Raw genomic sequence first — 25196 nt, forward strand, 5'->3', positions numbered from 1 at the left:
GGCAGAGGAGGGAAGTTGGGGGCGACCAGGCCTGCAGGGAAGGGCAGTTGGGGGGGACCCAGGCCTGTAGGGGAGGGCAGTTAGGGGCGACCAGGCCTTCAGGAGGGCAGTTAGGGGCAATCAGGCTGGCAGGGGAGCAGTTAGGCATCAATCAGGCTGGCAGGGGAGTGGTTAGGGGGTGATCAGGCTGGCAGGCAGAAGCAGTTAGGGGCAATCAGGAAGGCAGGCAGGTGAGCAGTTGGGAGCCAGCAGTCCTGGATTGTGAGAGGGATGTCCGACTGCTCGTTTAGGCCCAATCCTACCTGGAATACCATAGGTTGAGAACCGCTAGCAGGGTTGCCTAAGACCATCGGAAAACACAGATATTTACATTACGATTCATAACAGTAGCAAAATTACAGTTATGAAGTAGCAACAAAAATAATTTTATGGTTGGGGGTCACCACAACATGAGGAACTGTATTAAAGGGTCACGGCATTAGAAAGGTTGAGAACCACTGATCTAGACCCTCCTTTCAACCAACTTTCTATTGAGGATAAGCAACAATGTTCAGAAGGAAAAGGATTATGACACTAGAAATTTATACCTGGCTAAGTGATCATTCATATATGAAAAAGACATGTTCAGGCATACACAGACTCAACAAGTATATCAAAAACTCCAGCCAGAATTGGGGAGGACAAAATATAAAATCAATAGTGCTGGATTGAGACAATATGTAGTTAAACTCAACTATAATGATGTTGTGAATCATAATGTAATTTTAAAGAAAGGATTCCTGAAGTAATAATGACACATTATAAGAAAGAATAAAAAAGCTAGATTCTAGTTTTTTTGTTTTTTGTTTTCAACAAAACGCAGGTAAAGGAAATTTTTGGTAAAGGAAACAGGACTGTTGTCTGTTATTGCTCATTCTTTACATTGATAAAAATACAGGTTTAGATATGTGAATCTTTAAAATATATATTTTTATTGATTTCAGAGAGGAAAGGACAGGGAGAGAGGGAAACATCAATGATGAGAGAGAATCATTGATAGGTTGCCTCCTGCACATCATTAATGGGAATCGATCCTGCAATCTGGGCATGTGCCATGACTGGGAATCAAACCGTGACCTTCTGGTTCATAGGTCAAGGCTCAACCACTAAGCCACACCAGCCAGGCTAGATATATGTATTTAAAGGCTACAGATGAGTAGTAGGAGTTTCCCAAAATAGAAAGGTTAACAAAGGAAAATTACTCAATTCAGAAAAATAAGATACAAAAAAATACAGCATAAAAACAGCAAAGAAATAACAAAAATGTAATGTAAAATGATAGAAATGAAATAAAATATATCAATGATTTAAATAATTATCTATATGGCAAATAAACCTTATTAAGATAGTAAGATTGGGTTAAAAAGCAAACTCCACTCTGTTTTTTGTGTACTGACAGATATTTCTTTCACTTGATCTTTCAGAATACAATACCTCTCTGACCAAGTTACGAAACATTTTTATCACCCCTGAATATTTCCTCAAACTCCTTCCCCAAAACCCTCCCAGAAAGGTAACCATTATTCCTACTTTCGAAATCATAGCTTAGTTTTTCCTGTTCTTGAACTTCATATAAATGGAATCACACAACATGCATTCTTTCACATCTGCCTTCTTTAGTTCAGCACAATGTCCCTCAAATTAATTCATATTTTCATATAATTGAGTCATATTTTTATGGCTATATGGTATTCCGTTGTATGGATATACGAGTTTGGCTTCTTTTATTTCATTTTGAAGCTATCTATAACAAAAACGTAATATGCTAATTAAACCGGACAGCCAATGACCCTCCGGACATCATTCTGGATGTCCTTCCAGAAGAAGCCATGATGGCGGGGGCTGAGGCAGAGGCAGTTAGGGGTGATCAGGTAGGCAGGCAAACAGTTAGGGGCGAACAGGCAGGCAGGCAGGTGAGTGGTTAGGGGGGATGAGGCAGTCATGTAGAGTGGTTAGGGGTGATCAGGCAGGCAGGCAAGCGGTTAGGAGCCAGTGGTCCCAGATTGCGAGAGGGATGTCCGACTGCTGGTTTAGGCCCGATCCCTCTGGGGAACCAGGCCTAAACCGGCAGTCGGACATCTCTCAAGGGGTCCCAGATTACGAGAGGGTGCAGGCTGGGCTGAGGGACCCCCTTCCCATGCACGAATTTCATGCATCAGGTCTCTAGTCATAAATAAAGCTGCAATGAATATTCTTGTTCATGTATTTTTGTGAATATATGCCTTCATTTTCCCTGGGTATATTCTGAGGAATAAAATTGATGAGTCACAAGGTAGATATATATTTACCTTTCACAAGTACTGTTGAACAGATTTCTAAAGCAGTTTTATCAGTTTACATTCCCAACATTTATTAATAAGAGTTCCATATCCTTACCAACAGTTGGTATTATCAGTCTTTTTAATTTGCCTTTCCATACCTCTTCTGGTATTTTTAAATCCATCTGCTTTTTATTTAATTAAAAAAATTTTAATGTTGACATTATTGCAGGAGTCTCCCTCCCCACCTTTGCCCTCCTCTCTCCTCCCCGCCTCCCCCTTCCTTGGCCTTTACCAAATTATTGTCCATGTCCATGGGGTATACATATATGTTCTTTAGCTATTTCCTTCACCTTCTTTATCCAGCCACCAACCACCCCTCTCCCCTTGGGCACCAGCCAGTCTATTCCATGTATTCATGCTTCTGGTTCCATTTTGTTCATCAGTTTATTTTGTTCATTAGATTCCACATATTAGTGAGGTCATATGATATTGTCTTTCTCTTTTACAGCTGCATAGTATTCCATGGTGTAAATGTACCACAGCTTTTTTTCCCCACTAGTCTACTGATTGACACTTGGGCTGTTTACAGATCTTAGCTATTATAAATAACACTGCTATGAACATAGAGGTGCATATATTCTTTCTGATTGATATTTCAGGATCTTAGGATATATTCCTAGAAGTGGGATCACTGGGTCAAAAGCAGTTCCATTTTTAATATTTTGAGGAAACTCCATACTGTTTCCCACAGTGGCTGTAACAGTCTGCATTCCCACCAGCAGTGCATAAAGGTTCCCTTTTCTCCACATTCTCACCAGCACTTGTTGTTTGTTGATTTATTGATCATAGCCACTCTGGCAGGTGTGAGGTGATACCTCATTGTAGTTTCCATTTGCATCTCTCTGATAGTGACTTTGAGCATGTTTTCATGTCTCTTGGCCTTCTTTATATCCTCTTTGGAGAAGCATCTATTCAGGTCCTTAGCCCATTTTTTAATTGTATTGTTTTCCTGGTGTTGAGATGTGTATGGTCTTTATATATTTTGGAAATTAACCCCTTATTGGATGTATCATTGGCAAATATGTCCTCCCATAGAGTGGGTTCTCTTCATTTGTTGATGGTTTCTTTTGCTGTATAGAAGCTCTAGAGCTCGAGTTGATGCCCTACCTCTACCCACCACTACTACATCCTATCCAGAAGCAGAAATGTTCTCATTACTTTTAAAAGTTCTCTTCTATGTCCTCTACTTTATTCTGACTCAATAGCACCCATCTATCATTTACATTTGTTTTCTGCTATTATGCTTGATATCCCACCAATTTCTCTTTACCTACTCACTTTGCCTTCTTAGTGCCCACAATATTCAGACTTTAAGGGTTTCTTGGTAGAGATACAGCTTCATTATTCAGCTACACCCACTACAGCTATCCAGTTTCATTGCGATACCCCTCCCACACCTATTACTCTCTCTACTTTCACTTCATCAGGTTTCTCATTTCTTCACTTCTTATGCTGCTTAGATTTTATGATCTATTATTTTAATAACATTCCTGCCAAACCTTAAATCTCCTTGTCCCTCTCTTTTCATCAAATCAATTTTCAAAAACCCAAGCCATGAATGAACACTAGTTTTTGCTTTCTTTGCATTTGCACCCAGTCATCCTTTTCATTGTCAAAAATCTTATGAACTACTTACTTTTATTCATTTTTTCACTCTTACCTCCAGTAAACATTTCCTATCTGACTTTCACCCTCACTGACTCACCAAAATGGTTCTCACTAAGGCCATCAACTGTGAGATGATTTCACCTACCACTTTTTGATAGTTTTATTTCATTTCTAAAAAATTAAAGTAATAAAATAATACTTGAAACTATAAAAGCTTGTGGCTCATTTAATAGGTCTCCATTTTTCTGGATACATTTTTTATTCACAGCTGTTTGGGTGTTAAAAATCCTGGGGCTTTCTTTTCTTTCCCACAGCTATATTCCTCTAAATTTCTATAAAATAGCACTTAACACACTGCACTGTTTCTTTGTTTTACATGTATACTTTAGTATACTTTAGTATATTTTACCATAATTTACTCAGTTGCTCAGTCCAAGAACCTTGAAACATCTCAGCTCCTCTCTTTCCCACACCCCACATACAATCCATCAGCAAATTCTGCCAAATCTACCATCAGCATGTGTCCTCATTCTGGTCACTTCTCACCTTCTCCACAGGTACAGCCTAATCCTAGCTGCCCTACTGTAATAGCCTCCAAATTGGTCTTTCCACCTTCACTCTTCTTTCACATTGTAGCTAGAATGACCTTACTTTTCTGTTTTAAATGTAACTTAGTTATTGCTACTCCTCTACTTGTAACCTCCCAATGAATCCCCCATTTTGCACAGTAGAGGAAAAAAATCTTTAATATAGTCCAAAAGGCCCTATCACTACCACCCACCACCTTTGTGACCCACCTCCTAATTCCTTGCTTACCAATCTCCAAGCACACCAACTTCTTTGGCATTCCTCAAACATATTAAGTCAAGCCTTAGTTATTGTTGATCAGCTGGGGTACTCTCACTCAGATATTTGCACAGCAGATTCCTTCATTCCATTTAAGTCTTTCTCAAATGAGACCCCACTGGGAAGGCTTTCCCTAATGTAGATCCTATTTAAAGTGATGCAGATACCATCACTCTCCATCCTGTATCCTACCTTTTCTTTATGGAGCTTATCACTACCTGAATTATATTGTTACTTGTTAATTGAATATTTCCCCCACTAGAATGGATGCTGCCTTGAGGCCTTAACTTTGTTTTGCTCTCAGATATATGCCCAGGGTGTAGAACAATATTTGTCCAATAAACGAATTAGTTTCTTCAGGCAAAGGACTATGTTATTTCTCTATCTCCATTACCTAGAATAAATCTGCGGTATGGAAACTCAATACTTGTCTATAAGGTGTCCCTGGAAACTTCTTTTTTATGATTCTGGCCTAAAGTACCTTAACTGTGTATTGTTTGCTGATGTGAGGAGAGAAGGTTCTAAATCAGAGATTCATGGAACCGTCAATGGGCTGCTCTAGGGATACATTTGCCCACTGAAACTGCTTGCAAAAATTTTGGTGTGCATTTTTGTGGGGATATAGTCCACCATTACCATTCTACCCACATAAGACCCTCTCCCCTGCGCACCCCCTCCAAACCCTTGAGAATCACCGCCTTGGATCAGCTTTACCACTGAAGACAGTTTCCCTAGCATTCTGGCAGGTTACCTTCTCCATCAACCGCCATTCAGAACAAATTTCCCTTCCATTTTTAAACTCTCACTTCAGAGTCCTCTGACATTTCAATATTTTTAAAGCTGATTTTATAAGGTTGTGCATAAATATACTATGTTGGAACATGGATATGTCATATCTTCGCAGAATGCCTACAATGCTTAAAAGACTAAAGTACATGAAAATACATTTAAACAACAACTATAGTAAGTATCTTTCATCCTTCTTCAAGTGTTTAGAAAACACTTCAGTATTTTGCCACATCTTCTGGTCATCATCAAGGAAAAGATGATATGGCGTCTGAGACTGTGAGAGACACAGACTAAAGAGCTGTCAAAGGAGGAGAAATGTCAATGTTTGGCAGACAGTGGAGAAGCTTCGCATGACATTTGTTTCTCCTACAGAGCCTACAGCATTATAGTAATTTTTTATTTAAAAAGGTGCTGAGAATAAAATGATAGCTCTAACAGAATGCCACACAACTAAATAAATAATACTGTGCTGTAATTACACATCCCATCTGCTTTCCTGTGAGAAACTCACAATCAGTCACCGACAAGCTGGCTGTGAAATTATAATTTCACGCTCTGCACAAAATAAATGATAAAACCAATTATTTACAAAAAGAATGAAAGAAGGGGGAACCATTTTGGCTAAGCTTTGAATTTTAAGCTCAGTCTATTAGAGAAGCCATCGATTTATAGGAATACTTTTATATGTCTGTGAAGAAAATAAGACTATCCAGGGTAGGGTTGTCTAACAGAACTTGGACGATGGCATTGCTGATCTGTGTCTCTAATACGGTAGTCACAGCCTCATGTGACACTTGAGCACTTGAAGTGTAACTAATGTGACTGAGGAACTGAATTTTTACTTTTTTAATTGTTAATTTTAATTAGCATAATTTTATTACTATAAGTTTCAATGTAAATAATTACATGTGGCTAGTGATTACTGGATAGCACAAGTCTAAAAGAATACAAAATTACAAAGTTGAACCCAGTGAAAAGTAGATAAATTATGACAAGTGAATGATTTTTATGGTGCTGGTAAGTGCAAATAAAAGGCTTTTTTTTTTTTTTTTTTTTTGGAAGGTGTTAACCACATCAGTGGTCTCGGACCACATGGAATCAATTACACAGGAAAAGAGAAACAGATACAAAAAGAAGTGTGAACTTTCAGTAAGACTACATAGATTTTAAATCTGCTAAAAAGCGTAAAGGTTAAAATGAAAACAGCTAATTTGTTTGGCCTCTAGTTTGCTTTACATGATTCAAGGTAACAAACATTTAGTGCGAGGGGAGCAAGCTGATAATTACACAGTTTCATATATGTGCATATTTATGAATTTATACTATATTTCTTAATCATGATGGCTTGGTTTATCTGTGATGAAGGAAAATAAGTCCCTATGATGCTTCATTTCTAGAAAAAAAGTCTGGGGCAGTTTTGGCAGTCTCTGACAGAGAATTAAAGATTGAGTTCTGAGGTTGATGAAGAAGTTTGAGGAAAAACAAGCCCCAGGAGACATCCCAGTCTTCCAAAGAACTGGGTTTGGTTGCCCAGATGAGGGAACAGGTTCTACTATTGTATGTTGTTCCGATTCAATACTCACCAAGCTTAGCTCCCCCATAAACAATTAACTATGGAGAGAAGGTGCTGACCCGTTAACATAAATGTCCAGTTGATACTTAATCATTGATTCTCTAGAGCCAGGTCACGTTCTCTTTCACGTTTAGATACTGTGATTTGTCCACTGAAGCTCAATTGCCTCTGAAATATTAAGAGAATAAAATTTCCATGCTCGTAAACTCGAAGACCTGGCCATGAATCATGATGGCCATGCACCAGGCCTCCTGAAACTTTAGAGGCCAGCTGGTCTTCCACAGCTGATCACCTGTCTCCTTTGACAGTTCAAACTTCTACAGTCCTATAGGATAATGAACAGTACCCTCAACTATGTTATTAATAACAACGGCATTTATTAAGCTCTTAACTAGTGCCAGGCACTGTTCTAAACATCTTACATTGATATAACCTTGCCTCTATGAGTAGATATTAAGTGGATGTCCTGTGAAGTGGATATCATCACTTCCTCACTGAGGTATACAGAGGTTGGGAAATTTGCCCCAGATCATGGATGGTGGATGATGGAGTGAGGGTTCAGATAGTTTAACTCCAGAACCTTACTCTTAGCTGCTGAATATCTTGCCTTATAATAAATATTTTCCACTAAGGTAATTTCTATTAGTAATTATTTTTATGCAATCATTCCACAGCAAATTTGCCATTTATTATAGCATCGCTAACAGCCTTTCAACCAAACATGGGGGAGCAGAATATACTAGTAGTTGTATTGTTTGTTTAAGCCACATCTTCCAACATCTAGGCATCTTCTTAGCTGGTGTTCCCTTTTATGAGAAGGAATGGAGATCAATAAACCATATATGCACATATTAATGTATGTTTTGTCAAGAAGAATATTAAGAAAAGCAAAAGGAGTTTTTTGTTTTAAATATATCACTAAGCACTCCTCTTCTCTCTGTCCCTATTACCCATTTTAACTAGTAGTTGAAAGACTAATGAAAATAAAATGTTCTGACATGCACTAGAATGTTCATGGCTACACATTTATAACACCCCAAATAGGAAACTACTAAAAATGCCTATCAATGAGAGAATAAATAGGTAAATTGAGGTATAGTCATACAATGAGATGTCATATAGCAATAAGAAAAAAATCACAATTATATGATGCAACAGTATAGATAAATCTCAAAAATGCACTATTAAACAGAAGTCAGACAAAAGAGAATATACTTTATGGTTCCATTTATATATTTCAAATACAGGTCACACTATTCTATGATGTTAGAGTCCTTGGTGGGCATGGGGAACTTCTGGGAGACTGGTCATATTTTGTTTTGTTTTTACTTGGGTGCTGGTTACATGGGTGTGTTCATTGTGTAAAAATTAATTGAACTGTATCTTTCTATGTACTTTTCTGTATGTATATTATGCTTCAATAAAAAGCTTAAAAATTGGGGAAAGAAAGAATATCTTTGGAAACAATGGTTTTAGGAAATATATAAAAAAGCAAAACTACCATTAGTTGACACAGAAAAGTTTATTTTCTCAGGCAGTTATGTATCTCTCTTTTAAAAGTGGTTCTCATTTATAACTTGTACATCAAACCTTGCCTAGACTTTGAAGAAGAATGCCTTGTAACAAATTCCAAGTTCAGATGCCTTACATTGTAGTATACTGTTTTAAAGTATTAGAATTTACTAGAAAGGAAAGTAGTTAGATATTTTAATATTAATCTATCAACTTTTTAGCATAAAGTCAGAGTAGGGGAAAGATGGAAGGACCCGAGGGCAATCAGTAGTCAGGGACCACTGGTAATTGCTGCACATGCCTCTGGCTGCCCCAAGGCTGTTGTGAACTTAGAAAGCAAGAGCTAGATTTCTGTTAAAGCTAGGGTTGGACTGGTTTCTCAAGTCTTGATTCCCAAGGATTAGGATACAGAGACTAATATTAGAAATACATGATAAAATTACAGAAAGAGTCTTAGACTACTACATCCATTAATAGTCTCTTAATTCTAATTTTAATCCAAAGTGTTTGTCATCAAGTACTATGTTCATGAGTTCACTTTCTAGTAATAAAATGTCAATAATGCTCTTTTGCATCAAAAGGAGAGGTAATGAAAACCTAGAATGTAATGAAAACTAAGAGAATGTGTTATGTTTTAAGAGTATGTTCAAAGGAGAGCAGCCAGATTGATGAAAATACATCAGGAGACCACAATGCAAAGCTTTCTTAAACCTGGGCAGATAGGTGCTGCCATAGCCTCTGTTCCCAACTGTATTGAAATGTGTGTGTGTGTGTGTGTGTGTGTGTGTGTGTGTGTGTCAGAGTCTAAAGGATTCCCATGATTTAAATCTTATTAGTGAGTACTAACTATGTGCCAGTTAGTGAGAACTTCATATGTTTTATTTCATTTTAATTCATACAACAACTGAAATGAGTCGGTCGTTACAATTCCCATTGAAGAGATAAAGAAAAACTGAAATAACTTGTCCAAATTTCACAACTTCATAAAACACACACACACACACACCATTTGTAAGAGGCAGAACATGGACCAAGCTTATGTTTGTAATTGGAGCTTGATGCTCAAATGCACTAAATTTAGTTTCTTTCAAACTATAAAATCCTGTGAGTTGACTATCCATGCTTATTTTTTCCCCATTCGTGTTTTATTTGAAGAAAATCATACCAAGTATCTTTCAAAATAAATTTCTAAACTAAAAATTGTCCAGGGTCATTTTCTATTTTAAACACCATTTTTCAGTAATTCAAAAAATGTGAAGAGAGAAGATAAAAACATGCTTTTAAAAGACAGAAAATGGCTTTGTGTTATAATGAATGTATTACTTAAGCATTTGGAATAGAAATTGATGATGAATCCAGACTTCTCTCTCCATAGAATTGGAAAATACAAGTCTTCTGACATCCAAAAGGTCATCCTCTGACAACCTTAAATACAAATATAATAGCTATAGCATAATTCCCAGTTAATTGTGAAAATTCACTTGGATAATTAACATTAATGAGAGACTGGCAAATGTAAAGTATTTAAAATAACAAACCAAAACTATTTATTCATTAACTTGGCTTATAAAGATGCCATCCACATACTAAAAGCTAATAATTACTCTTTAATTGTGCTAATTAGGTAATGACAATGCTATAAATGTTTGTTTATATAATATTAGATTTCTCTGACTAATCTTATCATTAGTCAGACTTTGGACTTCTGCCACCATGTACGCATGTATATACTGGTACATGCCAAACTGTTTGAACAATTTCTTTTTAAAACTGGTTGTTGACGTGCTACTAGTATTCATATCAGAAACTTACCACATCCTTAGGAGGGGGTTCTGCTTCCTTCTTTATCTTTTTACCCATTCTGGGAAAAGATGCAATAAATGGTTAAAGTGTCATTTACATATTATATATGTACAAATTTCTCAGTTATCTATATCTTTATGAGGTCTATTTCCTTTAAATTTTACCTAAAAAGAGACAATGAGATACATGTAGAAATTATTGCAGATGTACAAATATGTTACCTACATCCCTATTCAAACCATGATTTTAAAGGAACTGATTGATAAGATTGTTGGGCATTAGTCCTGGCTTCCAGTTTGGAAAGAAAGAGAATATATTAGTGACATAACTTTCACTTTTTAGTTTACCATGTAGGGCTTGGGAGACAAAGTCCAAGTTACTTTTGAGATCTGCAAGAACGTTTGCCACAAAAGGAGAGATTTTTGTCTGCTTTCTTGCATTGATCTATCCCAAGCACCTAGAAGAGTGTCTGGCACATAGTAGACATTGAGCATTTATACAAATAATTAACTCTGTTTTCCTGGGAGTAATGGTTTTGTGAATTGTATCCAAGATCTATCAACTCCAGATGAACATTTGTGTCATTTTCCCAAATAACAAAATTGTATCTGATGTAATCCAAAGCTCAATAAAAACTAATTGAGAATCTAAAGAAATGCATTCTTGGGAAATAGGGATTACTCCTTGCAAAACACTTTTCTACCTGCCCTCATGTATCCATGCCTGTGTGGAAAAAGTAAAAGGAATCATAGACATAGTTGATATACCACAGAGGATTAACTCCACCTGGGTACAGAAAACTTTTCAAGATGTTGGTGACTGTTAGAACAACCCTAGAAATTTTTCAAATTTTCTCCAGTGGGAGTTCGTGGGATTATATTTAGCATTAGGCAATCTCACTCAGAGGGTATATTCTAGTTTTAAGAAAATGACTACAGTCTCAAAAGAAATCCTGAGAAATAGAAAATCCTTGGAGAGAATCTACAATGTCAGTGTTAGTTCAAATGGCTTGTCAAGGGAGAAAAGCAGCTGCTAGCATGAGAGACACTGACCAGAATTTATCACATATGTTAAAAACTATCATACATGTTCCTACAAATTCATAGGGACTTTTGAAAGACATCTATTCCAAGTCCCTAACTTCAGTTCACATAAATTTCAAGATCTTTGATGGCCTGGACAAGCTTACTCTGTGATGCACTTCCTCACACTATATCCAATATATTAAAATGTTAAAATACACCCACATCCCCCATCCTATATAATAAAAGGCTAATATGCAAATAGACCGAACAGCAGAGCAACCAAACAACTGGTCACTATGACGTGTGCTGACCACCAGGGGGCACGTGCGGAACATGGCGGGCATTGGCAGCAGGCAGCAGAGTGCAGAACATGGTGGGCGGTGGCCACAGCGGGATGGTGGAGCCGGTGAGCGGGGGTGCCAGACCAAGGTGGGGCACCAGTTGCTGTCATCAGGGTGAGCCTCTGGTGGTTACTGAAAATTCTTTGCTCCCGGGCACCATGGTCCCGCCTGTTGCTCGCACCTGCAGCCAGAGCTGGAGCTGCTGCTCACACCCGCTGCCAGCACCCAGTACCGGTCCCAATCACTTGGTGCCATCAGCGGGCGTGAGCGGTGGCTGCAGGCCCTGATCACCCCTGAGGGCTTCTTTACCTCCCCCTGCTCCTAAGGGGCGATCAGGGCAGCACCTGCTGATCTCACCCACTACTGGTGCCAGCTCCAATCACTCGGCATCGTCAATGGGTGAGAGAGGAGCCGCCGCCACCAGGGTGTGGGAGTGGCGGCAGTAGGAGCAGGGCTGCTGGTAGACAGGGGACTGGGGGCCGCACCGGGAGGGGTTGGGCAGGCGTGTGGAGGATGGGCTGAGACCTTCCCCTGTGCCCACCGCAGCCTCGTGGCCCACAGTTCCTTTCAAGGTGCACGAGTTCATGCACTGGGCCCCTAGTTATATACTGTATAATTTTCATTATAAACTGTTTTAAAATTTTGCAGATAAAATCACTCAGCAATCAGTTTGTGCACTTGGAAATTCTTGCAAAATAAGAAAGTTATTTTAAAATGTAATCAAAATTTAATATTAATGTAAAACATTTAATTTAAAATTAATTTTTCCCTTGTCTTCATATTTTAGAGCCATTTTCTCCCAAATCTCAAACATCTTTCATAGATGCTTAAAAAGCACACAGGCCCTAGACTTTGTGCCTAAAATGTTTCATGAAACTATTCTGGATAAATCAAAATCTATCCAATTATTAACCTCTAGAAAAATGAGATTTCATAGCTCTTTATAATAAATTCTGAAATATAGCAGTGTTAAATTTAACAAAAGAATTCCTTATGAATGTTTGAGAAGCAATTAAATTATGCCAGCATAAAGTTGCTTTAAGTCATCTGATTTTCACTCAGGAACTTATTTTTCCTATTTCAGGTTTTGAGTAATTGCATGTTGAAGAGTACAGAGGCTAGGAGAGCCTAAACATACAGGATTACAGTGAGGAAGCTGGTCTAGGCACTGTTGTAAAATAGGAAGTGTTTAGTTTGTGTTTTTATTACTATATTGTGTGTAATAGTTAATGGGGAGAATGTATAAAGCTGACATAGGCCACAGACAAGGAGCCTCAGAGATGACCCTAAGTTTTTTTTTTTAACTTTGTAAAGTTATTTCACTTAAAATCAATAGATACAATTAAATTATCTTATTTTATTCTTTGAAGATTTGTTTTCCTTTAAAGCTACAGAGATGTCGAATTAAGGGAAAATAAATCCTTTTGACTTTTTGAAGCAAACTAAACCTGTTTCCCTTGACTATTTTACCACCTGCCCATTGATTTCTTTTATTGTAATAAAACACACATAAAATTTACCATTTTAACCATTTTTGAGTGTACCACTTATAAAGGCAATACATTTCACTATAGAGAACTTGTAAAACCAAGAAGGCCAGATGGAATAAAATAAAATCACTCATAAATAAGCTCTGTGAGTTAACACTATTTTAATATAGTTCTTTTTTTGTGTGTGTTTTCTACAGTGATTTTACCATCTTACTTGGATTTCTATCCCCTATTCTCAACTTCCTTTCCTGGGACCATTTCATACTAAATTCTTAAATTAATGAATAGGTTTTGAAATCTCTGCCTCAATTTATTGCTCCAATCATATCCAATGAATCAGCATGTGTCATTTAAAATAATACTCAAAAAGCCACTATGCATCTAGCCAGTCTCCTACTATTGAGCATTTGTTTCCAGTTTTATGGAACTAAGGGCAAGGCAGCAATGAACTTCAGGATGCAATAAATAAATGCATCCTTAGACATAAAATTTTCATCTACATCCTCAACTGTTTCTTTAGAATAAATTCCTAGCTCCAGAAGAACTAGATGAAAAGGTATGAACCTCATACTCAACGCATTGGGTATGAAAACAAGTTGGCTTTAATTTTGCAGCTTCTTGATTTTTTTGAGTTTATTGATCATTCACATTTCTCCTTGGTGAACTTTCAAGTCTAGGCGATCTTAAATATTTTCCAATGGGGAGATTTATTTTGAGAAGACTTAAAGGGGAGGGAGAGGGCTAGAGCAAGTCGAGACCCACTCCCCGAGTCAAGTAACGGAATCTGAAACCCTCAGATCTCTTCTCGGGGTCTCAGTTTTGTTGTCTGTTAAAGGGGAGGTGACCAGATGCTTATGAAACCCACTCCTAGCCCAGCCTAACACTGCGGGTGTAGGCGAGGGACCGACCACCCCTCACAAAGGGTTCCCTTAGTTGTCCCTGATGTCCCCACCCGCGCGGCACCTGCTCCGGTCCCCAAGTTTTGCTGGGACTTCTGCCCTGGGCCTCTCCAACCCGCGTGGTAGCCGTGCAGCCGCCCCCTCCCTTTACCTGCCCGGAGATCCCCGCGAGCAGCTGCTCCTAGACTCAGCGAACAGCACACGCCAAGGCTACTTCTAGTCCAAGGTTGTCCCCGGTTGCTAGGCGACGCCGGGCGGCGCCTGCGCAGCCGGAACCCACGCCCAGTCCGGGGAGCGAGCTCGGCGGTCTGCGCGCCCTTCAGCCCGCGGGAATAGCGTTCGCTACCGGAGGGGCCACGTTCGCTCTCAGTTTCCAGAGTCCCTTGTTTGGGGACCGGACAGACACTGGAATCCTCCTCTTTGTAGTTGTCGAGTGCCCGTCCAGGTGAAAACTGTACATCGGGACGCGGTGCGGCCGCAAATGCTGCCCAGAGGATTGGCTGTGGGTTCACCTGCGCCGAGATGCTCCCAAGGACAGGCCTCAGTCGGAATCCGTGCGGACAACCTACAAATCGCCACGGCCTGCCAGGACTTCGCTGAGCTGCCGACCCGCACTGCCAGCTCCCCAGCACAGAGCATCCAGTCTTTCCCCCGCAGAACTTACCCGTCCCTTCGAAACCCTCATTTCTTTCCTCTTTCTACATTCCTCCCAAAGGTCTAGACCAAAACCGCAGGTTCTCTCCATCCTCTTCCGCTGCCAACTCCAATCAGCAGCTGAGTCAATTAGCCATCTCTATTTTGGCTCCTATTTTGCCCCCTCGCTCCATACTGTCACCCCAATCCAGGGCCTCCTAACTGATGACTGTGGTTTCTCTCTCCTTCCAGTTCTTTCTACATACTGTAGACAGATCAACTTCCAGAAATCATTGTCTAGTCGTGTCACTCTCCTACTCAAAGCTCACTGGCTTCCCAAAATAAAGTCTACACTCAACCTGGTGTTCAAAGCTGACTGCCTTATCCCTAATCTTTCAGGACAGCCTATTTCCCACCAGTCTCCCACCATACAAGCACCCCCCCAAATTTTTCCCTACTTTCTCCTCTAGATTTTTGCTCACTCTATTGCTTCATCATCTATTCAACAAATATCTATTAAGCGATTACTATTTGCAGGTTATATGCAACTTTTGGAACATTCTTTCTTTCCTACTTAAGCGCTATTCAAGGGATATCTTCATAAAATACTATTTGATTGACGTTACCAAAAAGTCTGCCCCTCCCTGGAATCCCCCTTGCACACTCCATCTTCTACCAGCTCCTGTTGGTCCCCCAACCCTAAGAGTGCTTTTTACAGTTGCTACTTTCACATCCCTTTATGTCTCCTCTCACCTTTTAAATTACCTGATAAACAGCTTTCTACATATTTAGCAATTCTTTTTTTAAAATTTTACCTTTATTATTACAGATGTCCCATTTCCCCCTCCCCCTACCCCCCACCATTGACCGTTTACCTGCCCACTCCCTTCCTCTCCCCAGGCCTTCACCCCACTATTGTCTGTGCCCATGGGTTATTTATATAAGCATGTTTTTTGGTTGATCTCTTCCCTCCCACCCTGCCTCCATTCCCTCTGAGGATCCTCAATCTGTTACATGCTTCTTTGTATTAAATTTTCTGTGGTCAAATAAAACTTAATTTCTGTCTCTGATTGGACCTTGAATATTACACCCCTAGAACTTCAGCCTCTCCTTTGCTTACAGGCCTTTGCCCTTTAGTATATGTGAAGTCTCTCCTATGCCTTATGCAAATAATAATAATAATAATAATAATAATAATAATAATAAAGAAACCTCCTTTGGTCCTGTATCTCCTTCTAGCTATCATTCTATTTTTCTCTTTCTCTTCTTGACCATGACTTCCAAAAAAGTAGCCTGCATTTGATACTCTCATATTTTTAACCTCTCATTCACTCTTCAAACCGTAGTCATCTGGTTTGGTCCCACCAAGGAATCTATCAAAATCTATTGGCTGTTTCTTAGTCTTCATCTTCCTTGACCTCACTGCTGCATGTAACCCTCTTGATGATACCTCATTTTTGAAACACCATCTTTAGTTTCCTTGATACTATTTGCGCTTAATCTCTTATTTTCATGACTACTATTTAAGGTTTTCTTATAGGGTCTAAAGTGATATTTCCCAGGGGTCTGTTCCTGACTCTCTTCTCATACTATATGCTTTTCCAGGGTGACTTTTTACATGTTTGTGACTTCACTGCCATATAGATAGCTCCAAATCAGACTCCAATACTGAGCTTTAGGCTTATATATCCATCCTCTTTCTGGACGCCTCCATCTGCATGTTCACAGGCACCTCAAATGTCAACATTAATCCACCTAAACTCATCATTTTCTCAATATAAATGTTGTTTTTTCTATTTATCAAGGGATAATACCATCTACCTAAATACCCAACAAGAAGTCTAACACTTATCCTAGAATCATTATTCTTCATAAACTGTTATTAGATTCCCCAAAAGTCCCTTGAATTTATTCTGACTTTTCCATTTCCATAGCCCAACTACAGAATGTCACCACCCCTTACTGTATTCATCTAACAAGCCTTCTGACAGGTCTCCCATCTTCTAGCTTCATCTGAACTTCAATCCATCTTCTCATGATGATCAGTTATCTTTATATTATAATGTGCCTCTCTCTTTTCTGGCTCCCAATTGCTCCACCACATACACGATGAAATGCAACAAGATTCTTTTTTTTAAAATCTTTATTGTTGAAAGTATTACAGGTGTCCCCTTTTTTCCCCATTGGCCCCTTCTAGCCTGTACCCACACTCCTACTCCAGGCCTTCACCACACTATCGTCTGTGTCCATGAGTTATGCATATATGCATGCAAGTTCTTTGGTTAATCTCTTCCCATCCACCCACCCATCCCTGGGGCCTTCCCTCTGAGATTCATCAGTCTGTTCCACGTTTCTATGTCTCTGGATCTATTTTGTTCATCAGTTTATTTTGTTCTTTATTTTCCACATATGAGTGAGATCATGTGATACTTGTCTTTCTCTGACTGGCTTATTTCACTTAGCATAATACTCTCCAGGTCCCTCTGCTGTCTCAAAGGGTAAGAGATTCCCCTCTCACCCCCCCCTTTTTTTTTTACTGCTGCATAGTATTCCATGGTGTAACAAGATTCTTAAATTGGCATTCAAGGCCTTGTTCTGGCTGACTGCACACTATTGCAATAGCTTCTCTAATCACTAAAAAATAAATAAATAAATAAATAAATAAATAAATAAATAAAATAGCAAATTGCTTGTAATACTCCAAGTATACCATGGCATTTTATGCCCTTCATTCTCCTAATTGGCCTGAAAACCATCTATTGATCTTTCAAATTTTCAGTCACGATTTTCTCCAGAAAGTCTTCATTGACTTCTCTAGACATCACAAAACATTTCTCATTTTATGCCATCACTGTATTTTACCCTTGCTCTATTTCTGCTGTTTTCACATGATACTGTAAATTATTTGCTTCTATGTGTCTCCCTAATTAAGCTGTTTCTAAATGTTCTTCAAATAACTAATATTTATTGAATTCTCATGATGAGGCAATTATAAAGTGGTTAAAGTACATCATTAAATCCCCACAATAACCTTACGAAGGATGAATGAAATAACTGGCCTAAGTTCTCTCTCCTGATGGCTGAACCAAGGTCAGCTTGACCCTTATAGCCAAGTTCTGAACCAACACAATGTTATAACAAATTGTAAAGAGCTTTCATGAAATCATTAAAACTGCTGTTTTAATTTTTTCCACAGATTTATTATTTACTACAAAAGTCTATTTATTTTACTATACACAGTTGGATGACTTTTGACAAATGTTTATAGTTGTGTGACCACTACCACAGTGAAGGTACAGAACATTTCCATCATCCCAAATTTCCTTCCTGCCCCTTTGAAATCAAACCTCTCCCTCCACCCCCACTACCCTGGGAACAACTGATCTGGTCCCCCCCACCCCTATAATTTTGCCTTTTCTAGAATGTCTTATACATGGAACCACACAATATGCTGCCTTTTGTGTGTGCTTCTTTAATTTAGCATAATTCTTGTGAGGTTTGTCCATAGTGTTGCTTGTCTCCTGATTCCGAGTAGGGTTACACTACATGGATGCACAACATCCATTCACTGGTTGATGGACATTTGGGTTTTTTCCAATTTTGGACTGTTATAAATAAATCTGCTCTAAACATTTATATACAGGCTTTTGTGTAAACATATATTTCTCCCTTCTCAGGAAAATACCCAAGACTGGAATTTCTGGGTCTTATGCCATGTGTATGAGAACTTGCCAAACTGTTTTCCAAAGGAATTATATTTGCACTCCCACCAGCAATAAGTGAGAGATCCAATTGCTTCATATGCTCTACAACACTTGATATTGTCAGTCTTTTTAATTTTAGCCATCCTAGTGGGTGTGTGGTGGTATCTCCATCTGGTTTTAATTTGCATTTTCTTTGTGACTAGTGATAAACTCATTCTCTGTACTCATTCTTTGTACTTGTTAACCATTTCTATATCTTTTTTTTGTGTGAAGTCTCTGTTCAAATATCTTTTCTACTTTTATTGAGTTTTTTATACTACTGTTGAATTGTAAGAGTTCTCTAAATATTCTGGGTATAGGTCATTTATCATATAAATGTAATTTGGAAATATTTTCTGAAGTATATGCCTTATTTTATTTCTTAAAATTGTCTTCAAAGACCAGAAGCTTTCAATTTTTAAAAAAATATATTTTATTGATTTTTTACAGAGAGGAAGGGAGAGGGATAGAGAGTTAGAAACATCAGTGAAAGAGAAACATTGCTCAGCCGCCTCCTGCACACTCCCCACTGGGTATGTGCCCGCAACCAAGGTACATGCCCTTGACTGAAATCGAACCTGGGACCCTTGAGTCCTCAGGCCAACGCTCTATCCACTGAGCGAAACTGGTTAGGGCAGAAGCTTTCAATTTTGATAAACTCCAATTCATTTTTTTTTTTAAGGTTAGGACTTTTTGTTTTGTTTTTGCCCTAAGAAATATTTGCCTAACCACTGCCAAAAATATAAAATAAAGAGCTTTTCTTAGGTTTTGCTTTAGAAATCTTACTATTTTGACTCTTACATTTAGGTCTGTGATCTATTTCAAGTTAAATTTTGTAAATGGTACAAGATGGGGGTTGAGGGTAACAATTTTACATATGGATGTCCAAATGTTTCAGTACCATTTGAAGAAAGCACTTCTCTTTCTATTTTGAATTACTTTGGCATCTTTGTCAAAAATAAGTTTATCCTTTATATTCATGTCTATGTCTGGACTCTGTTCTGTTCCCTTGATTAATATATATATCCTTATACTAACACCACCATCTGGGGATTAAACCTACAACCTGGGCATGTGCCCTGACCAGAATCAAACAGTGGCTTCCTGCTTCATAGGGTGACATTCAACCACTGACCCACACCAGTTGCACTTTTGAAATAGATATTCATGTAATTTATAAACAAAGACATTTTTACTTCATTCTTTTCACTCTGGAAGTCTTTCCTTTTTTTCTTGCCCCACTGCACTAGGTAAACTCTCCAGTATAATGTTGAATAGAAGTAGTATAAGCAAACATTTTTACCTTATGCCAAATCTTAGGGAAAAAACATTCAGTCTTTACCATGAACTGTAAGTTTTTTTGTAAATGCCCTTTGTCATGTTGAGAAAGTTTTCTTTTACTCCTAGTTTGCTTGTGGGTTTCTCTCATAAATAAAGTTTAATTCTCTCATGTTTCTCTCTGATTATTTAGATGGTCATATGGTTCTATTTTTGTCTATTAATATGATGGCATTACATGAAATTATTTTCAAATTTTGAACTAACCTTGAATTCCTGATATACATTCTATGTGGTCATTATGTATTACTAGAAACTCGTGAATGGGGGTGGGGGGGTCCTCTCAGCCCAGCCTGCACCCTCTCCAATCTGGGACCCCCATCCCTCTCACAATTCTGGACTGCTGGCTCCTAATCACTCACCTGCCTGCCTGCCTGGTCACTCCTTACTGCCCCCCTGACAGTCTGGTTGCCCCCAACTGACCCTCTCTGCTGGTCTGGTCACCCCTAACTGCCCCCCAATGCCTGCCTGGTCGCCCCCAACTGCCCCCCCACCAGCCTAGTAACCCCTCACTGCCCCCCCTGCCAGCCTAATCTCCCCTAACTGCCCCCCCCCCTGCTGGCCTGGTCGCCCCCAACTGCACCCCCCCGCCGACCTGGTTGTTCCTAACTTCCCCCCTTGCTGGCCTGGTCACCTCTTACTGCCTTCCCACCCTGCCGGCCTGATTGCCCCCAACTGCCCCCCTCTGCCTGCCTGGTCGCCTCATGCAGCCTGCTGTTCAGTCGTTTGGTTGTCCCTAACTAACCCCCCCTGCCAGCCTGGTTGCCCCACACAGCCTGCTTGTTCAGTCATTTGGTCGTCCCTCACTAACCCCCTTGCCAGCCTGGTCGTAGGCAGCCATCTTGTGAGGGCGTGAGGGTCAATTTGCATATTACCTCTTTATTATATAGGATCATTGTACATAAAACTGAATTGATTTGATAACATTCCCTTAAGGATTTTGCATCTATGTTTGTGAGGAATATTAGTCTGTAATTTCCTTTTATTTGAATGTCTTTGTCTGGTCTTGATATCTAAATGATGCTGGCCTCATAAAATAAATTGGGGAGTGTTTCTTCTTTTTCAGTTTTCTGGAAGTGTTTATGTAGAATTGGTAAGATTACTCCTTTAGAATTTATCACTGAAGCTATCTAAGCCAGGAATATTTTCTGTGGAAAGGTTTTAAATGATGAACTCTTTTTAAAAATAGATGCACAACTATTTAGATTATCTATTACTTTTGAGTGGCCTTTGGTAGTATTTGTAATTAAAGAAATGTGTCCACTATAAATAGTTTGCCATATTTATTAATATAAGTTTTTCATAATATTTCTTATTGTTTTAATATTTATAGTATCTATACTGATGTTTCCTCTTTCATTATTGATGTTGCTACTTTGAAATTGATTTAAAATGATATATTCATACAAAAACTGCAAATGAAAGTTTATAGCAGTTTTATTTGTAATCTTGGAAGCAACCAAGAAGTCTTTCAATAGGTGATTGAATAAATAGTATATCAAATATTCTTACAGTGGGCCCTTGCTGGGTAGGTCAGTTGGTTGGAGCATTGTCCCATACACCAAAAGGTTGTGGGTTCAATTCCCGGTCAGGGCACATATCTAGGTTGTAGGTTTAATCCCCAGTCAGGGTACATATGAGAGGCAGCTGTTTGATGTTACTCTCGCACATTCACGTTTCTCTCTCTCTTTCTCACTCTCTAAATCAATAAAAACATATCCTCAAGTGAGAATTGAAAAAATGTTTTACAATGGAATTTTATTCAGGGATAAAAGAAATAAATTATTAATTCACACAACAAAATTAATGAATCTTAAATTTATCTTGCTCAGTAAAAGAAGACAACCCAAAAAGGCTAGAAAATGTCCCATTCATTATAGAGTTGGGAAAAGGCAAAACTATGGAGATTAAAACAGATTAATGGTTGCCAGGGCTTTTTGGAGAGGAGAGTATTTGACTAGGGGAAGCCTAGGGAATTTTAGAGTGATGGAACTAATATGGTACTGTAGTGGTAGATACATGATGCCATGTATTTGTCAAGGCCCATAAAACTTGATAGCACAAAGAGGAAACTTTAATGTATTGTATGCAAGTTAAGCAAAATTAATCAGGAGGTTGAAAGGTACTAGTATTTAAAGCAGACTAAGATAAAATAATTTAACTGCATTAAAAATGTATGACATAACCTCACTGAAAGGGGTGAGGGAAAATAGAGCTGGCCTAAATAACTTTGTAAAATTGTGTTTTGACTGAAAACAAAAGAACTATATATAAATAGTGTATTCTACTTGGTAAGGTTGTTCCTCACAGGGATTTACAAAGTTTAACAATTCTGAAATAGCAGTACATTTATTTTGGCCTTAAGCAAATAAACATGAAAGGCAGCCATGCTACTAATAAGTAAAATTTTAAAAGATCAAATTATCTGATAAAGGTCAAGAAAGCAGGTTTCATTCATTGACAAAAAAAATGATAATCTGCTATTTGCTACCTCTACTTATGTAAATATAATTCTGACCAAGGTGATTATGAAGAATATGAAAGGTTTTGAGCAGGAATTACATATAACAATTTTGAGCTGTAAATCAGGTGTGTGTATGTGTGTATGTGTGTGTAAAATATTCACAGAAGCAAACTCAACATTTTCATTTAAAAATGAAAAACTATTTGGAAACAGCCCAAGTGCCCATCCGCAGAGGAGTGGATAAAAAAGCTGTGATACATTTACACAATGGAATACTCTGCAGTGGTAAAAAAGAAAGAACTCTTACCATTTCCAACAGCATGGATAGACCTGGAGAGTATTATGCTAAGCAAAATAAGCCAGTCAGAGAAAAAGTATCACATGATCTCACTCATATGTGGAATCTAATAAACAAAATAAACTGATCAACAAAATAAAACCAGAGACAGAGAAGCATGAAACAGACTGATGAAATTCAGAGGGAATACAGAGGGTGGGAAGGAGAGAAATTAATGGGTAAACTTATATGCATACTAGAGGCCCAGTGCACAAATTTGTGCATGGGTGGGGTCCCTCCACCTGGCCAGCAATCAGGGCTAATCAGGGCCTATCGGGGTCAGTGCCCGGGGAGGGACCACAGGAGGAACTGGGGGAGGGCTCCAGGGCATGTCCAGCCCCATTTCGCCCAGTCCCAATCGGCCTGACCCCAGCAGCAAGCTAACCTATCTGTCTGCCCCTGGGTGGCCAGTGCATGTCATAGTGACCAGTTGGTTGACCGCTGGGTCAGACACTTAGCATATTAAGCTTTTATACATAGAGATTGTAACACACAGCACGGAAAACTTGGCACGCACTTTCCCTCCAGACCCTGATCTTGGACACCTCATGTCCTTCCAAGGCTCTGCTCACCCCCTTCAGCTGCCACACGAAGTAAATTGCATCGTGTGTGTGGAAACCTTTGCAGGCTCCATGGGTGTGTCTTTACTTTCCTGTGGTTCCGATTTCCCCAACATAAGGAGAGACACCCTCATTATCAGGTAACACCAACATAGTAAGAACCCTGCTCAGCCTACTGCAGCAATTTTAAATAGGCCCTGGATCACCCTAGAGGTTTTAGCTCAGTGGATAGAATGTGCCCTGGGTTCAATTCCAGTCAAGGGCACATTCCTGGATTTCGGGCTCAATCCCCAGTAGGGGGCATGTGGGAGGCAGCAGATCGATTCTCTCTCATCTTTGATGTTTCTCTCTCTCTCTCTCTGAAATCAATAAAAATATATTAACAAAAATAAAAATAGATAGGCCATAAATCAAACATCGCTGCTCTCCATCCATCCAGTCTTTTGTCTTTGCCCTCCCCCCTCACGCACATACTCTGCTGGGGTCTGTAAAATGGGGTCAGGATTTGTACTTCAACCAAGGGCTACACTTCTGCATGGCCCTCCTTCCCCACCCATCTCTGTCCCCAGTTCTGTGGGGTATCTCTCTCCGTCCCCTCCCTCTAACTTGGTGGGCCCTGCTCTGCCCCTTCCTCCTGCGACCTCCTGGCTGCAGCCTCCCCTTTTCTCCTCCGGGGTGGAGCTCCCCAAAGGCTGTGCGGGACAAGGCGGGGTTGTGCAGGCCATGCAGTGGTGCAGTGCAGAGCTGTGCAGGGAGAGCCCAGGCTGGGCCTGGGAGGAGAGCTGGGGTGACAGGTCATGGGGAGGAGAAGGGAGGGACATGGAGCCTGCCCCATGGGAGAGGCACCGGGCTCCTTGGCTGCCCCCACCCAGCAGTTATTCTAGCCCCTGCGCCCCTCCCTGTCACCTGCTTCCTTTCAAGTTTTCGGCTTCTCTGACTCAGTCCCACCCTCCTCTCTGCTGCATCCCAGGGAGCCTGAGGCCACCCTTTGGCCTCAGGCAGGTGTGCCTGGCCCGTCTCCCCGTAATGGTGCTACCCACTCTCCTGGAGTAGTTAGTGAAACTTAACAAATAAAAAGAAGCAGCTCTGAAGATTATAAATTGCGCACTGAGAACGCCACAAGCTGTGGAGGGCTGTGCAGTCCACAGCCCTCGGATCATGGGAAGCAGCCTCCCACGCCACCTGGTCCCTCCTGGCTCCAGGCCCTGCCTCTGCCTGGGGTTTGGGCCAAACCCTGGGAGCTTGGATGGCTCTCACCTCACACCTCACTTTCCAGTCCAGCCCACCAGCGCCTGCAGCAAGGTAACCTATCAGTTGGAGTGGCTGCCCCCTGGTGGTCAGTGTGCATCATAGCGACTGGTCGAGAGGTCAAACTCCCAGTGGAACTCCAGTCAAGGGGACAATTTGCATATTAGGCTTTTATTATATAGGACTAGAGGCCTGGTGCATGAAATTCGTGCACGGGGGGGGGGGGGTGTCCCTCAGCCCAGCCTGCACCCTCTCCAATCTGGGACCCACCCCTTGAGGGATGTCTGACCACCCGTTTAGGCCAGATTCCAGTGGGTTCGGGCTTGAACGGGCAGTCGGACATCCCTCTCACAATCCAGGACTGCTGGCTCCCAACTGCTCGCCTGTCTGCCTTCCTGATTGCCCCTAACCACTTCTGCCTGCCAGCCTGATCACCCCCTAACCACTCCCCTGCCTGCCTGATTGATGCCTAACTGCTCCCCTGCCAGCCTGTTTGTCCCTAACTGCCCTCCCCTGCAGGCCTGGTCACCCCTAACTGCCCTCCCCTGCAGGCCTGGTCCCCCCCCCCAACTGCCTTTCCCTGCAGGCCTGGTTGCCCCAACTTCCCTCCTCCTCTGCAGGCTTGCT

At 40.2% G+C, this 25196-nt stretch overlaps 1 protein-coding gene across 3 annotated transcripts in view; it reads right to left on the reverse strand.

The window, feature by feature from the left end:
- Positions 1-10548, reverse strand: part of ARMC3 (armadillo repeat containing 3) — a gene marked incomplete at its 5' end in the record, with an annotated part of 97915 nt that extends 87367 nt beyond the window's left edge. For all 3 annotated transcript variants that reach the window (XM_080666745.1, XM_080666744.1, XM_080666743.1), the window contains one exon: positions 10501-10548. In XM_080666745.1, the coding sequence (XP_080522871.1) occupies positions 10501-10548 (48 nt within the window). The remainder of the gene's footprint in view (positions 1-10500) is intronic.
- Between the last annotated feature and the right edge of the window lie 14648 nt (positions 10549-25196).

This window comes from Plecotus auritus, assembly GCF_963455305.1.
Source record: "Plecotus auritus genome assembly, chromosome: 1".
In the NCBI taxonomy this organism is placed as follows: Eukaryota; Metazoa; Chordata; class Mammalia; order Chiroptera; family Vespertilionidae; genus Plecotus; species Plecotus auritus.